The 14861-nt window shown below is 44.5% G+C and overlaps 1 protein-coding gene across 3 annotated transcripts in view; it reads right to left on the minus strand.

The window, feature by feature from the left end:
- The window catches only part of myo1b (myosin IB), a 53023-nt gene that overhangs the window by 27985 nt on the left and 10177 nt on the right, over positions 1–14861 (minus strand). For all 3 annotated transcript variants that reach the window (XM_005743748.2, XM_005743747.2, XM_005743746.2), the window contains exons 3-4: positions 12835–12950; positions 236–330 (exon numbers count right to left, since the gene is read on the minus strand). In XM_005743748.2, the coding sequence (XP_005743805.1) occupies positions 236–330; positions 12835–12950 (211 nt within the window). The remainder of the gene's footprint in view (positions 1–235; positions 331–12834; positions 12951–14861) is intronic.

Here is a 14861-nt window from a genome sequence, read left to right on the forward strand (position 1 = left end):
CACGATGTTCTCAAAACAAAACTGACATCAGCTCCCTTTTATGGAGGATTACATCCCACAGCCCTTATCGGCTTCTTTACAAGTTATGACTACATTTAAAACAAAGAACCGCTGAGCACATGAAGTGTGAGACACTCTGTCAGAGCCTGATTGAAGGTGTTCGTTCAGTGTGGTGAGGTGATCCTGTTACCTGCTCTGAAGTTATGACACAACAAAAAAAAAACTGAGCATTTACCAGTTTTCCCAGCTCCGCTCTCCCCTGTGATGAGAATGCACTGGTCCTTGTCCTGGTCCCTCAGCGAGCGGTAGGCCTCGTCTGCCAAAGCGTAGCTGCAAAAGCACAAACCCGAAAGCCTCCACGTTACATTTGCACACAGCTAACTGCTGTTCACGTATATTCTCTGACATTTTGTGGGTGAGGGCAGTTAGAGGTCGTTCACACACGCTGCACGCTTATGTGCCAGGCTGCATGGCGTCTACACTAATCACCAGCACGTGGGACCACTGGCTTGGATCGGGACATCTTGGACATGCACAGACGTGCAGTGAGCTGCAGCTTTATTTGGCTGGCCTGTCCTCGGGATTTGGCTCTGACAAAACTTAATTATTAAAATGATGTCGCAGCGACTCTGATTTGTTGTATATTTAAACACATATTGAAACCTTTACATTTAAAATGCATTTTTAGGAATCTGCCTGCTCCAATAAAACCTCGAGAGGTCCCCGAATAATGAAAGCAGTCTACGTGAAACCGACCTGGTGGATAATTAATGATACAAAGGTTAAAAAAACCTACGTCTTACATTCTGGGACAACAACACAAAGGAAAAGTGAAACTACAGCTTCGCCCCCACTCAGTTCCACAACAATACATTATTTGTTCTCTTAATGCAGGAAATCCCCTGTGATGGTCTGAGATCAGGGTGTGGATGTACGAGGGCCATATCGCAGTGACAGCTTTTTATCTCTTGTGGCAAAATGGCCTATAATTCTGACACGATATTCCCACAAAGACAGAGCGCTAAGGAGACGCCCGCGACAATAACTTTTTACAGCTTCCATTTGGCAAACAGTCGTTCACAGCGCGGCAAGAGCTGCGTCCAACTTTCTCCTCCAACAGGACACGAGACGGCAAATCAGCTGTTCCGGCCCGTACTTTGGCTTGATTCAGGAATTTGGTCCAAAGCAGTGTGTGTCTGTGTGTGTGTGCGTGCAGGAAAAGATAGAGTGGATTTGCAATATCGGATCATCTAAGACCTCCATTATGAGCTCCGGCAGGATTAAGTAAAGGCTGATGTATTGTGGGGGTGTCACTGGAAAGAAACTGGGATAACACATCTGCTCAAATTTTGTCTTAAGCTCATTTCAAACAGACGACCTCGCTGCTCACGTGACCCCGAGAGTCCCCAAGATCTCTACAGATACAACAAGACTCTCTTAGTTCTGATAACATTGAAAGCATCAAGGTCTTAATCTCCCAGCTTTTCGAGTATCAAGCAAAGATCAACATCTTTAAGTCTTACATTTCACATTGAGTAAAGGGTAAACATAGCTCTAGGTCATTTTGGAGGAATGCTTCAGAAACAGCCTCTCCCCAGCGTCTAATTTGCTCTTATTCCTGCCTGGAGGGTGGGAACACTCGAAAAGTCCCAGGTCTCGGTAATATCCCAAATCAAGAATTTATATGCACAAAGTGCACCCGACGTGAACGCAGGGAGGAATGTGACATTCACGGATGCTGACACGCAGCACTACCATTGGGCACTGGGTCTGAACGCTTGCTGAGGTTACATTTATTTGTAGAGGCAATGCTGTTGTCAGATTCAAGTACTCTGCACATCAAAATGAGCTCCAACCATCTGGCTTTAAAACCAGTTAAATGAGGTTCAAAGCGATTTCTAAAGGAAGTGTCATCATTCGAGTTTGTGCAAAGGCTGTCCGGCATCATTCTGTAATTCCTGCTCCAGCTTTCAGAAATCCACCAAGACGTGGAAAATGAAACTCCTGCCTAAATCTAATTTTGGGTGAAGCAGCGAATGCATTAGTGAGGCCGGGGCTGCACGGAGCCGAACTTTAAAGCGTGCAATCACACACTGAACTAACACTGACCCCTGATTTGTAAAGAAGTTGATTGCTAGTAGGAAGCCATGACAGAGAGAGTGCCAGAGATAGACAGCCTAGTGAATGTATTCCAGACCACAATATGAAGTTAAAGCTCAGGCGGGCTAATGGAGCTCAAGGTTCTGCACCATCACACATTGATTTGGATCAGACCTCATTCGGCCCTGCTGCCAGGCCTCTCCTTTAACAGCCCCCAGTGCAGGCTCGCAAACAATCCATAAGGTAATGGGCTATACTAGGGCAGCATTTCTCCGACTGACAGGCTGGTGTGAGTAGTAAATATAATTGTGAACTAATATGAAGGAACCCAGAGAAACCATACCACACCAAAGAACAGGATTCCAGTTAAACTCCCATTCAGTCCATTTATTTACCCTGGAGTCCTGTAAATATGGCTAATAAATAATAACCCAGATGTGCTGTAGGCATCCAGGACAACAGTTTGCCAATTCATTTATACAGCGTAAAATCACAACAACAGTCGCCTCACGGTGCTTTACTGTAGACCCTACAATAACACATACAGAGAAATACCCAACACTTTGGCGACAGTGGGAAGGAAAAACTCCCTTTTAACAGGAAGAAACCTCCAGCAGAACCAGGCTCAGGGAGGGGCGGGGCCATCTGCTGCGATTGGTTGGGGAGAGAGAAGGAAGACAGGATAAAGACATGCTGTGGAAGAGAGACAGAGGTTAATAACAAAAACACCCAGTGCATCATGGGAATCCCCCAGCAGCCTACAGCTATTACAGCATAACTAAGGGAGGATTCAGGGTCACCTGGTCCAGCCCTAACTATATGCTTTAGCAAAAAGGAAAGTTTGAAGCCTAATCTTGAAAGTAGAGATAGTGTCTGTCTCCCGAATCCAAACTGGAAGCTGGTTCCACAGAAAACTGAAGGCTCTGCCTCCCATTCTACTTTTAAATACTCTAGGAACAACAAGTAGGCCTGCAGAGCGAGAGCGAAGTGCTCTAATAGGGAGATATGGTACTACAAGGTCATTGAGATAAGATGGGGCCTGATTATTTAAGACCTTGTATGTGAGGAGCAGGATTTTGAATTCTGGATTTAACAGGAAGCCAAAACAGGTTTATAGATATAGTCATATCTGAAGATTACACTTCGTCGTCCCGTGGATTTATTTCCACACATCCTCCAGGTCAGAAACACTGAGTGTGAAATTAACCGTGAATGTTACGTTTTTGCAGGGAACTGAAACCAACTTCCAGCTAGCAGCATTATTTTTTCTGTCCCCAAGTATAAGCCTCTAATTCAATCCCCACCCCCACAAGCTCTGATCACAGCCCACCCCCCTGCCCTCTCCTGTACAACCAATCCAACGGGGTTGCATGGACGAGACCTGCCACAGGACATTACGTCACTGCTGAAAACGGCAGCAGAGCACAGCAGATGTCTGCTTTGTGAAAACACTCCTGTTGCCTGACCTGATCCTGACAATGAGCAAACCATCACACAATTATCCCCCCCAGAGGAAGCCTGTGGGCCCGGGGGAAGGGGCGAGTGTACCAGGAGAGGGCAGGGGGCGTAAAATAGGAGAGTGGGGGGTCTTTTGCCACGGACTTGTGACACACACACACACACACACACACACTTGCTATTCATATTCGTAATTATAATATGAATAGAGGTCAGCAGAAACAAGCCACACCCAAACCTTCACAAGATTTGCATCTTAAAATTGAAGAAATAAAACATTTAATCACCAGTAATTTGTCTCAACTTACAGTTTGTGATAAGAATTATTCTGTATTTTTATTAAATGGACAAAAAATAAATAAAAATGTGCATATTTACAAATAAGAGAGCAACATAAATGAGTCTAAACAGCAATTAGAGTTGTGAAGTGATGAAGCATCAAGACCTTGAGAGAGAAAACAGAGAGTGAGGACTAAAAACCCCCAGAGGCCTGCCTGATCAGTGCGTGGAGATGGGGGTTAGGCTGGGATCAGGCCTTGGGCCGTAAGCGCTGCTTGGCACCTCCCCTAGACATCTGCCTGCAGGCTGTAATTTGGACGTGCACGTGGCAGCGGTGAACACAAAGCCACACTGGCATGAGGTAAGCAGCAGAAAATAGTGCCTTCAGTTCTTTTACCACCAGCCTCTGGTAGCACAGGAGGTTGGTGACCTGAATTTCAAGGGTGGAGTACTTTGAGGAGAGACTGAACATACTTTAATGTCAGGATAGATGGTGATGAAGCTGTAATGTATGGCCTGGAGCCCACCCAGCTACTGGAAGATAAAAGCCTGTCCCCAATTAATGATCATCTTACTCGGGGGCTCTTAGCCGTGTCATCGTGCCGCCTTTTGCACATTTGCGAAGTCATTTTCCAAAAAATCGTTTCATATCTTGCCCTGCAGTGGTAGTTATTGTTACTCGTTTCCATGCATAGGAGGGGGCAGCACAGTAGCCTGTGATCTCAGCGTGACCTGGCTCCTCGACAGGAAATCGCTCCAAAGAAGAAGCCAAGGAAACAACTCTTTCCTGACGCTGTACGGCCAGGTGGAAGAGTGGGTGACTGCTGCAAGAAACGCAGGGACGCGCAAATTCAGTGGCACACGCTTGGAGAGTTTAACCTTGTGGCGTGGGTGGGCAAGAGAGCGGATACGCACATGCACACAAAAGATCTTGATCCTAACAGATGTGCACCATCTGCACACCAAGTAAAACAATGCTGTTCTGTAAAACAGGTGGTAAGGAAAAGATCAGCTCACAGGACGAGCATCTAACAAAGAAGACCCAAGAATATGATTACTGTCTCATAATCAAAGGAGGATTCGAAATGTGCAGCGTGCAATAAGGAACACCTATAACTTACTAAATTGAAAGTTCATAGTTAAGCACAGCTGCCACAGCTCTATAATTTATTCAACACTAGGTCGTCTAAGACCTTGGCTAAATTGCTCATTGATACCATCCACCCATACATCAAACTTTGAAAGGATCTACAGCTTTAATTTATTTTACCACACAGCAATTTAGTGTTCCAGAGCCGAGGAAAACACCAGTCCGAGCTGTGTATGCCATCAGTGAGAAAGCAGGAAATCAGCATGTTGAGCAAGGTAGCAAACATCCTCAAAGACGCATTCAAGCAAAGAATTTTATCAATCTCTGGCATCAGGCTTTTGTGAATATGCTTTAATACATATTTTTCATGCACACACACATATTCAAATCTATAATAAAAGGTTTGAATGGTGTCATGAGAATTTATGCAAAGGAAAATTTTAAGGAAAGCAAAAGAACCTTGAAAGTAACAATTGTGTAAAAGATGGCCACATGTGCCGAGCTGCAGACAGCATGATGGAAACAGCTTTTTATAGCTTCGAAAGCGCCGTCCAGTCAGGTTTGAGGACTTCCTCTCTTCAGGGCTCCTGGTCACTACAGGCTCAGAGGCCTTTAAATGCAAAACAAATCTCAGTATTTAAGTACGTGGCTGCTGGTACTGAGATAAACGTGTTCATTTATTTTGTTTCAGTGGGCGACAGACTAGGACTGCAGGTCGGCCGGTTTATCACAGAGACTCTTGCTACCTGGCCATGCTGTTGTAATAAAGGTAGAATACTAAGATAAGCAAGGCTGCTTTGAAAGCAACATTATCTGGACGGCAGCATATGCTGCAAAACTTGTTTATCATACAGCATATGTGCAAGTCGCTAATGTCGTGCCATCATGGACGTGGGCTTTTGAACCGGGAGCTGACAGCAGGCCAGATGTTCCCTCTCTTCTTCACCCAAAAGCTGCATTGCTGATGGTTTCCCAAAGTAATTTCAAATTTCAATTTGTTGGACACAACACGACAAAATTGCTTCTCTCGAGTCTGTGTGCTCTAATAACACGTCTACTTTGTTACTTGCTATGACGCCTCATGAAACCTTACATAATACACTGGTGTCAATCTCAATAATAAAATGTTCCTATTCATAGTCATTTGCTTAATATGCAACCTTTGTTCTCAATAAATTAATTCCAATGTCCAAGGTCTACAATCCATGCAAAAATCAAGCTGATAATCATCCCTGCAGTGTCTCCATGTAACACCATCAACTCGACCTTTGGGGCCTGGGGTCAGGCTCTTTGGGTCTGTCAAGTGTGACTGGCAGTAATAACTCACAGCTCACAGACAGATTTGGGCCACGTCCACACTAATGTGTTTTCGATTGAAAACTTTGTCTCCCGTCCACGCTGAGACGGCGTTTTCAAAACACTCAAAAACGCATACATACATCGCAGTGTGGACAGCAAAAATGGAGACTTTCTAAAATGATGACGCATGTTAGTCATGTGATGCAGTCATGTGACTAATTAAACTAAGATAGCGGAGGACATTATACAGCAGCTGTTTTGTCTGACAGCCCTATTAAAGATGAATATCAGCATGCACGCGCTCCTGAGAGCTTTTCTTCAAATTCTTTAACTCTCACTCACTTTTGCAACTTTGTACTTTTGTGTTACTCGCAGCAACAACTCCACCTCATTGTGAGTCCATTTAAAAAACTCGCTGCTTTTCCTCCACATTTTGCTGCAACGTTTCAAAGAGCAGTGTTGCCAACTCCTCAGTAAGGAAAATCGCTATTGGCTGTCCTGAAAGTCGCTAAAGGACGCCATCGCCTAATTTGCATAATTGGTCATGCTAATCTAATTGTAACCTATGTTGTTGGAGAGAGAAATAACATCGTGGAAGAGACATAAAGTGAGTAAAAAACGTCCTAAATGCATTTAGAGTTTATTTAGAGCTACAAATTAAATTTATTTTAACAATTATTGTTTTTTTTAATGTCACAATTCCAACCCTGCTCCTTTACCCGGGCTTGGACCGGCAAAAGTGACCCGAAATAGGCGCTCTGGTGGAGTTACTCTGTGTGTGTGTTTATAAGTAGTTATAAACCTTGTGGTTCACAAAACAGCATAAGAGTAAAAGAACTGACTGCGTTACAGCACCCGCTGCTTGTTCAGAGTAAAAGCGATACGCGCTTTCACGGCTAATTTTAGAAAAAAAGTCGCTAAATATGGCGACATAGTCGCTAAGTTGGCAACATTGTCAAAGAGCCGGAAAGTAAATATGAGGCAGGTCGCTTCACGCATGCGCAGGACTGGAACCTAATATTTTCAGCCGTTTCAAAGTGGACGCACAACTGTGTGAAAACGCGCTTTCGGAAGGAAACTGTCCGGGCCGGTGTGGACGTAGCCTTAGAAATACGAGTTTATATAATGATGGACGTCGTTGTTATATCAAAATGTAAATAAATGATCTGCCTCATAATAACACATAAACCAGTTTGTTATTACTCTCAGTCTTAGTGAGATTATTATGTATGACAGTTAATAAGACATCAGTTTGTGGGAGTTTACTTTGTGTGTCTGTGTGTTGTTCGGGGCAGATAATACTTACTGAGCACCTGCACAAAATTAATTAAAGCATGCGGTGTGTGCTCGCTTCTATTGAGGCTCTTCAGCACACAATAACATAAATAAATCTTATTATTGTCGGAGATATAAGGTTGGACGCTGGAACAATGTTGCACGCAGCTAACACAAGTCTTATCTATTTGCCTGCGTTTCGGTATGCCTCACATATTTTGTTATGCAAGCTGTGTACACAGATAAAAGCTGCACCCATTGTTCTGACTATGAATAGGCAGAGTTTACAATGGATTTGGACGCTGACACACAGAGCAAATCCATTTAAAAAATATATGCTCGCCGAAGCAATAACTATCAGCCGCAGCAGTGTTTAATCTGTATCGTGTTAAACTATTGGCAGGTAAACGTATCGTCTTTGAAGACGGGGAAAATCTAAAGCTTTCTAAATGAAACACTGACAGCAGGGTTTTTAAGTCTCATGGCATCAAAAAGATGAAAACTGCTCATGTAGAATTACAGCACAAATCAAGAGTCAAAACCAGCACGATCATACTTAACACAGACACGTTTTTCATCTCACGGTTTGTACGTTCAGTAACAAGCAACAGGGGCCCAACGTGAGCAAGAAGCAGGATGTAAGGGACGGCTCTCCTCAGGGGCAACGGGAGGTTATTACCGTCATGACGTCCGAAAAATAATTCGTTTATTCTGCATTTATTAGCCATTTTTTCAGTTTCAACCTGATGGGCTGCTTAAGCTCTACAGGCTCCTAATCAGTGCGTGTACACTGTACTGCATTTTTCTAATGATATAAGCAGCCAGAGTACTGCCTGCATGCACGAATGCAGCAACTGATTAGAAATTCTTGCATTATCCAGTTGGACACATTTGCATTTTATTCTTGGGTTGATGAGGTGGGTGGAAAAAGGAACACACACACGTTTTCTATCGTCTCACCATTACGCCAACACACATGCTGGAGAGGACTCACGCTGCCCACCTGAGTCAAAGTGCCATTTCAACAAGTGCCCACTTAAATCCACCTACATGCAGGTTCTGAGGTGCAACTTACCAAGGCGTCCTTGAACACAGTATTATAACACCAGAACAGTCCATGTGACTCGTTTGTTACCCAACAGCTCGAGCTGTGCAAATATCCAATAATATGTACTGTGTCCTTATTTCATATAATTTATAACATGCATATATCCACATATTGCCTTTTGGTTAGTGTTCCATAGCACAGGTGTGATATCATCCTGCAGTAAATGACTCTGAAGTCCACATCCAGTGAGTAAACTTTATTTTTTCCAACCTTATCTTGTTCAAAATAAATCAAATACTAGCAGAAGCTGAAAATTTCTGGATCAGAGTGAAAAAAGGAAGTGAAAGCTGAAATCTGTGAGAAGGATGAAACAGTTGTAAACTCGTGGAGAAGGGTTAACGCGTTATACATGTGTAATTACATAACAGGGTCGCATTGAGAGATCTGATATATGACTGTTATCAGGCAGGCAGTACAGTTAGTTTACACGTGATACCCAACCTTTGACCTCGAGAGCACAAGTCTTTCTATTAAAAGTGTAATAACAATGATTTATGTCACCAGTGCTTCTAACAGATGCTGCAGGTCCTTCACATTATGCTTAATATGACTGGACCAGTGGAAAAATAATAATAATGAAGAGCAAAGCTCAAATCAAACAACTCTACTTGAAGTGTAATTGTATTCCTTTATTGTTTTGATTAACTTTTGAGCGCCTCATGCTGAGACAGATCTTAATACTGATGTAGAGACACAGACGTGACAGCTGGAAGTGCTGATGCACACCATGGTGATGAAGCTCTGTGGTCAGCGCTTCAGTCAAAACTTTATTAAACATTATGTGATCCTTGTCTTGACTGTCAGCACACAGTAATGGTGGCTTCAGAGAGGACACTGACTTTACTCCAAGCTTAAACACAACTGTAACCCGACTACGCTGATCCACGAGGTTTCACCTCATTACGCCCGACCTCGGCGCCCACATGCGGACTTCCGGACACGACAAGGACAGAGTTTGTTCCAAAGAGGTGTGTGCATATACACAGAAACGTATGCACACATGCAAACGCCTCAATCTGTGACTGGCTCAGTGGCAAGGGGCAGACAATACAGGACTGCAGGCCATCTGCATGCTGCTGCGCGTGAAGAAAGCCCACTGATTAGTTCACCTCTAATGGGCTGCCTGTGTTTTGAAAGGAGGAAAACACCTGCCAGTTAATCATTAGGTGCCTCATCTGGGCAGGGAGCATTTTACTTAATTGGACAGCCGACAGAAGAGCGGACAGATTCATGCAGACGGGTGTGGCCGTGCAGCTCCGCAGAACTACGAACGAACTCTCCATCAGCTTGCGTTCAGCCATTTTTATGAACAGAGAGGGGAAAAATGGAAAAAGCAAAAAAGACTTACAGTCCCCTAAACTTCAGTATTAAAAGGTGTTACGAGCCATCATGGGCAGAATTTACAGGCATACATATTCAAAATCTTCCAGAGCAACGTGCAGGTCGTGAATCAGACTGCAGGCTGCTCGATAACTGCTGCGCGGGTTCTCCCAAACTGATCAATATGTACTGCACGGCTCTCTGGCCTGGCATCAGCCACTGTTTATTCGTAATAATTATAATTAAGATGGGAGCTCAACAGTCAATTAGCCTACTTACAACATTACAGATAGGGGACCAGCTGCAGGTCTGCCTCCAGCTGATGTACACACATCACAATTTGTCTGGGGACCAAAGGAGCAGGTGCGAAATACGTTTCCACCTGCACGCCATCGATGTAACTTACTCTTACAGCAAACACACACCCGGTACACACACAGAGTGAGGCAACAACAACACAACAGCACTAACCAATAGTAACGAGTTTTACAAAATCCGTAATTGTTCTGAATCACCTGAAGTCGCACATCTTCCACCATCGCCCAAACGCACCAGCATCGAGGGAACTGCCATTTATACGCATCATTGTGTAACTGCAGCAACTACTTCAGCATCAGCCATCGAGGAGCCAGAAGTGACCACGGCATGATGCCGTCCATTTGTGTTTAATGCAGCTTCGTGCTTCTGGATCTTTGGGGCCTCCAAAGAACTGCGACCTTGTCTGCTGCAGCCTGTTCTGAGCTTCTGACTTTATACCGTAAAGTGTCTAATGAGGATCAGAGATGAGAAGAGGACGATTACACAGCCCCCTGTAGTTAGCTTAATTAAAGCTCAACACTGAAGGACGTCAGACCCGCCCAGTCAGTGTGCTAATATTCCTGCAGAGGCTAAATGAGTTACCAAAAACAGGAACTTGTGTTTTAAAATTGGAAACGCTGCAGAGAACCGAGAGTCATCTTTAATCTAAAAATATCAGCCGGACACTCGGTTCTCTAGAGTCCATAAATATTGTGCATTCGAGAAGGAAAAACTAAACAAAGCAAATCATGATGCACGCTCATACTGGCTGATTTCTCCTGCTCCGCTCTGGCCTCGCCTGCACGGCTACATCACAGCAGAGTCCCGATCGGCGCTTAAAAACAATAAATACAAAAACAACCCAGGAGCAGACTGAGTGGACGCGGCGTGCCGAGTGTGTCGTCAGCTCTTTAAAAACAAAAAGGCGACTCCTGTGACTGAAGATGATTTCCTTTGTGTTTGGGAAACACTGCTCTGCTTTGAATACCAGTCAAGTCAAATCTATTCAAATAACAACATTCAAATGAATTTGTAAACCACAGCTATCCAGCTGCATCGAGCACGTTTTTCATCTTTTCTGTGTGTAAAAGGGGAAAAAAACTAATGTCAGTATGGGAAACATTCAGCTGCAAGATGGAAAGAAGCCACACGCATCGCATGACTCAAACTGACCTCCTGAGGTTTTAGTACATTTACATACATTTTGTAAAATTTCTGTCAAGTGCTGGTCGCCCGGCCGGACGCATGTGACCACACTGAGGGTTTAATATTACAGGAGATCGATGCTGTGCTGCAAAGCCGAGTCCAGATGGTCCGACTCGAGGATTAACATCAATTTATGAAGCATGCTGACATAACCTGCCTTTGACTGGCTTTTGAGCTCTTCTTAAAGAGTCTGTCCCATTAAAGAGGCCATGATCTTTAGTGAGCAATTATCCATACATTGTATTATTCTTGCTCCCTCTGCAGGGATGCACGCTTTGATGCTTTTTGCAGAGCATGAAAAGAAAAGCTTGTAGCAGAGCCTCTTTCTGGGGCTTCTGCCTGCTGCATATCGCACATTTTTTAATTTACCATGAACCTTTTGACCTGTACAGAGTCGCAGTTTTCAAAGGTTCAGGAAGATGAGTTGAAACCATGCATTTTTCTCAAACATGCACGGCTGTCTTTTTATAGCAATAAACCCTTTCAGTTCATATTAGCAGGGCAAACGGTCTGCTGTTCAGCCCTGTGCGCCGACCTAAATGATCCAGTGGAAATGCAGTTAAGAGATTATTTTGAAAATCTTCCACGCTGCCAAAAATCAGTGTTGTTGTTTGTAATGCTCTGATAATCATGCTGGCCATTTACATTTCTGGCTACTTTCACAGTTTGACCGTGAGACTCGCGGCTCTGATGATTTCCATCTTTAACATCCTTCAAAATAATGACAGAAGGATACAGGGGAACGTTTATCATAAAGGGGTTGAACGGCAGTCAAAGTGGAATTCAATAATGAAAATGTTAAAGACAAAAGTCGACAGCAGGATTTCTTGAGCCTCTTTGTGTGCGGTGAGAGGAGAGAGACGTGACTGACCAGCGAACAGGAGGGGGGAAAGCAGCTTGAAACTGTGTCGTGTCGGCTCCGGCTGTAAAGTAAAGCCAAAGAGTTTGCTTTTGTCTGCAGGGAGTATGTCTGCTCTGGGACGAGAGTCTCTGAGGGCTTCTGCCGCAGCCCAGAGACACAGCGGGCTAATTGACGAGTGCCGAGCTTTGTTTTGTCTTGGCACAGTCGCAGCAGTGCTGACTTAATGTTGCCAGCGGACAGATGGCATGCCACGGCACTCAATGGCCAACACTCCCCATACACTAGTTAGGGTCCCTCTGATCTCAGCACCCCCACCTCCTCCATCCATCCCACTGCATTAGTCACTGGGTCCAAACCGATAATCTGCAAAGAGCTTCTCAATACCCCATCTTCAAGAGCCAGATGACAGTTTCTTCTCACCACATCAAGGCTAACAAAGCCTCAAAAAAGTCCTTTTTCCAAACCAAATCTAACCTCACTCTCTTTAATTTACATTTATACGCTCGCCGGGTGTGAAGAGGACCTTAGAGCTGGACTCACATGTGTGGGCTTAATTCGTAGAAGTTCCTGTTGCGATACTCCTCTACTTTCTCTGGTGTGTAGATGGGCAGGGACCTGTAAGGGTTCATGGAGATCACCACGCTGCCAATGTATGTCTGAAGGGAGAAGGAGAGACAGAAAGCATTAGCACCAATCCACAAGTTACTTTCTCAGTCTGCACAGCTTAACGCCGCCGTGCAGACGGGCAGTCTCTGAATCAAAGGGACGGGAATTCTGCTAATGTCAGCGTTTCTCAGACAGGTATGCTTAATGAAAGCTCGTGATGTGTGAAGTAAAGCTGAAGACGTGTGAAAACAAGGAGAAAAACACGTTTGTGGGCTGAGCAGAGTCATTTAGCTTTAGTGCCCATGCTGCCATGCAAGACAAGCCTGGAACAGCTGCCGGGACAAACAAAGTCCAGATGAGACAAACTTCCTGCTCTGATATTACAAAAACATCAGTCACCTGATATCAAAGGAAAATTCAAGAACATCCAACCTCAGTCATTTTTATTAAATCAAAGAAAATCAGTGTTTTATATTCATGTAACATCCAAACAAGTCCAACAAATCACACGCATCAGAAATGTCTCAAAGCAACCGGCTATCATCTCCATCATCATCCTCCTACACGGCAAACAGAACCTTTCAAGCATCAACCTGAAACATTTTCTCTGCTCTCTATGGTAATGGCTGTTGCATAAGCCACTCTGACGAGAGCGGAGCACGGCCTTCCCTGTGGCAGCACCGCAGCCTCCCACTGCCTCTCGTTCAATAACACACCAGAGGCGGCACGAGTGCAGAGGATGTGCACAGAGGCAACGAGAGCTGCAAATGTAAACAAAAAGTCACGTGTTCTGAGCAAAGGCAGAACACGCGCGCACAAAAAAGAGAAGCATTAAAAACCTGAAACTTTTTCCCCCACTCGGCCTTTTCAAGTCATTAAATAAATCACAACTTGAGAGGAGCTTCATGCTTCCTCGTGGTTCAGCTCACACATCAGAAGATGTACGAAGAGCTTTGAACTGATGGGACTAAAAGTTCCCATCACCCCACAGTGTCTGCTGTGTTTGTCCCGGGATGAACAGCAGGGCATCTGCTCCTACGTAGTTTCCTTTTTCTAAATACTAAGACCTCGATGAAGCCAAAGACATTCACGCTCCTCCTCGACATGAAGCTTTGTTTCATTACTTTGGAAAACCTGAAAACCTTTTTTTTGCAGCTGCACTTTGCTGGAGATGCTTTTTTACTTTCAGGCAACAGTTTGTTTCTTTAACGTCGTCACGCTGAAATCCTCAGTCAGCCTTCTGGAGACTGGGAGTCGTCATGTCCCCAACTATATCCCCTTAGCATAACACTCCCTCCTCCATTTCTACAAGTGGGAGTACTGGCCAACATACTGGACCTCCATCTCCTTCACATCTGACTGAACACGGCATGCTGCACATCCGGTTTCTTTTTGTGGGCTTTTGGAAAAGTTTTATCTTGTATGTTTGTGCCAAAGATCAAGCAAGATGTGATTCTTTTATGTTATGCAATGTCCTTCACACTGCATGAGCTGTCACAGAAACCGTGATTTCCTCTAACGACGCCTGTGCCGAGGCTGATTTTCAGAGCTCGATTGTGTGGGTAGCTCACCATCTGTAGCGTCTTTTCAGAAGGATGAAAAATGCAGCTCTGATTAGTGGGACAGCGGTCTGCTCTGTACCTCCTGATTACTGTCGTACCTGAGCCCGTGGTGATTTTCAGTTGGTAGCACATCTTCCTGCATCTTTTGATGTCTCTGACGATCCTTTTCAAAGCCGAGCTGCGATGCAGAAATGCAGAACGACGCAGGCCCGGCGTTCGCAGGTCAGGTTTATAACCACATCGATCCATTACGTAAACTGGAACTCGCAGGCTTTTTCAGATTCGTCTTAACGATCACGGGGTTTCTACTTTCTAGGCGTGGCTGTAGCTCAGGAGGCGATCGGAGGGTTGGTGGTTCGATCCCTGCTCCAATCTGCATGCCTGCATATTTTTTACATT

This window comes from Pundamilia nyererei, unplaced genomic scaffold, assembly GCF_000239375.1.
Source record: "Pundamilia nyererei isolate P.nyererei 1_Seehausen unplaced genomic scaffold, PunNye1.0 scaffold00135, whole genome shotgun sequence".
NCBI lineage: Eukaryota > Metazoa > Chordata > Actinopteri > Cichliformes > Cichlidae > Pundamilia > Pundamilia nyererei.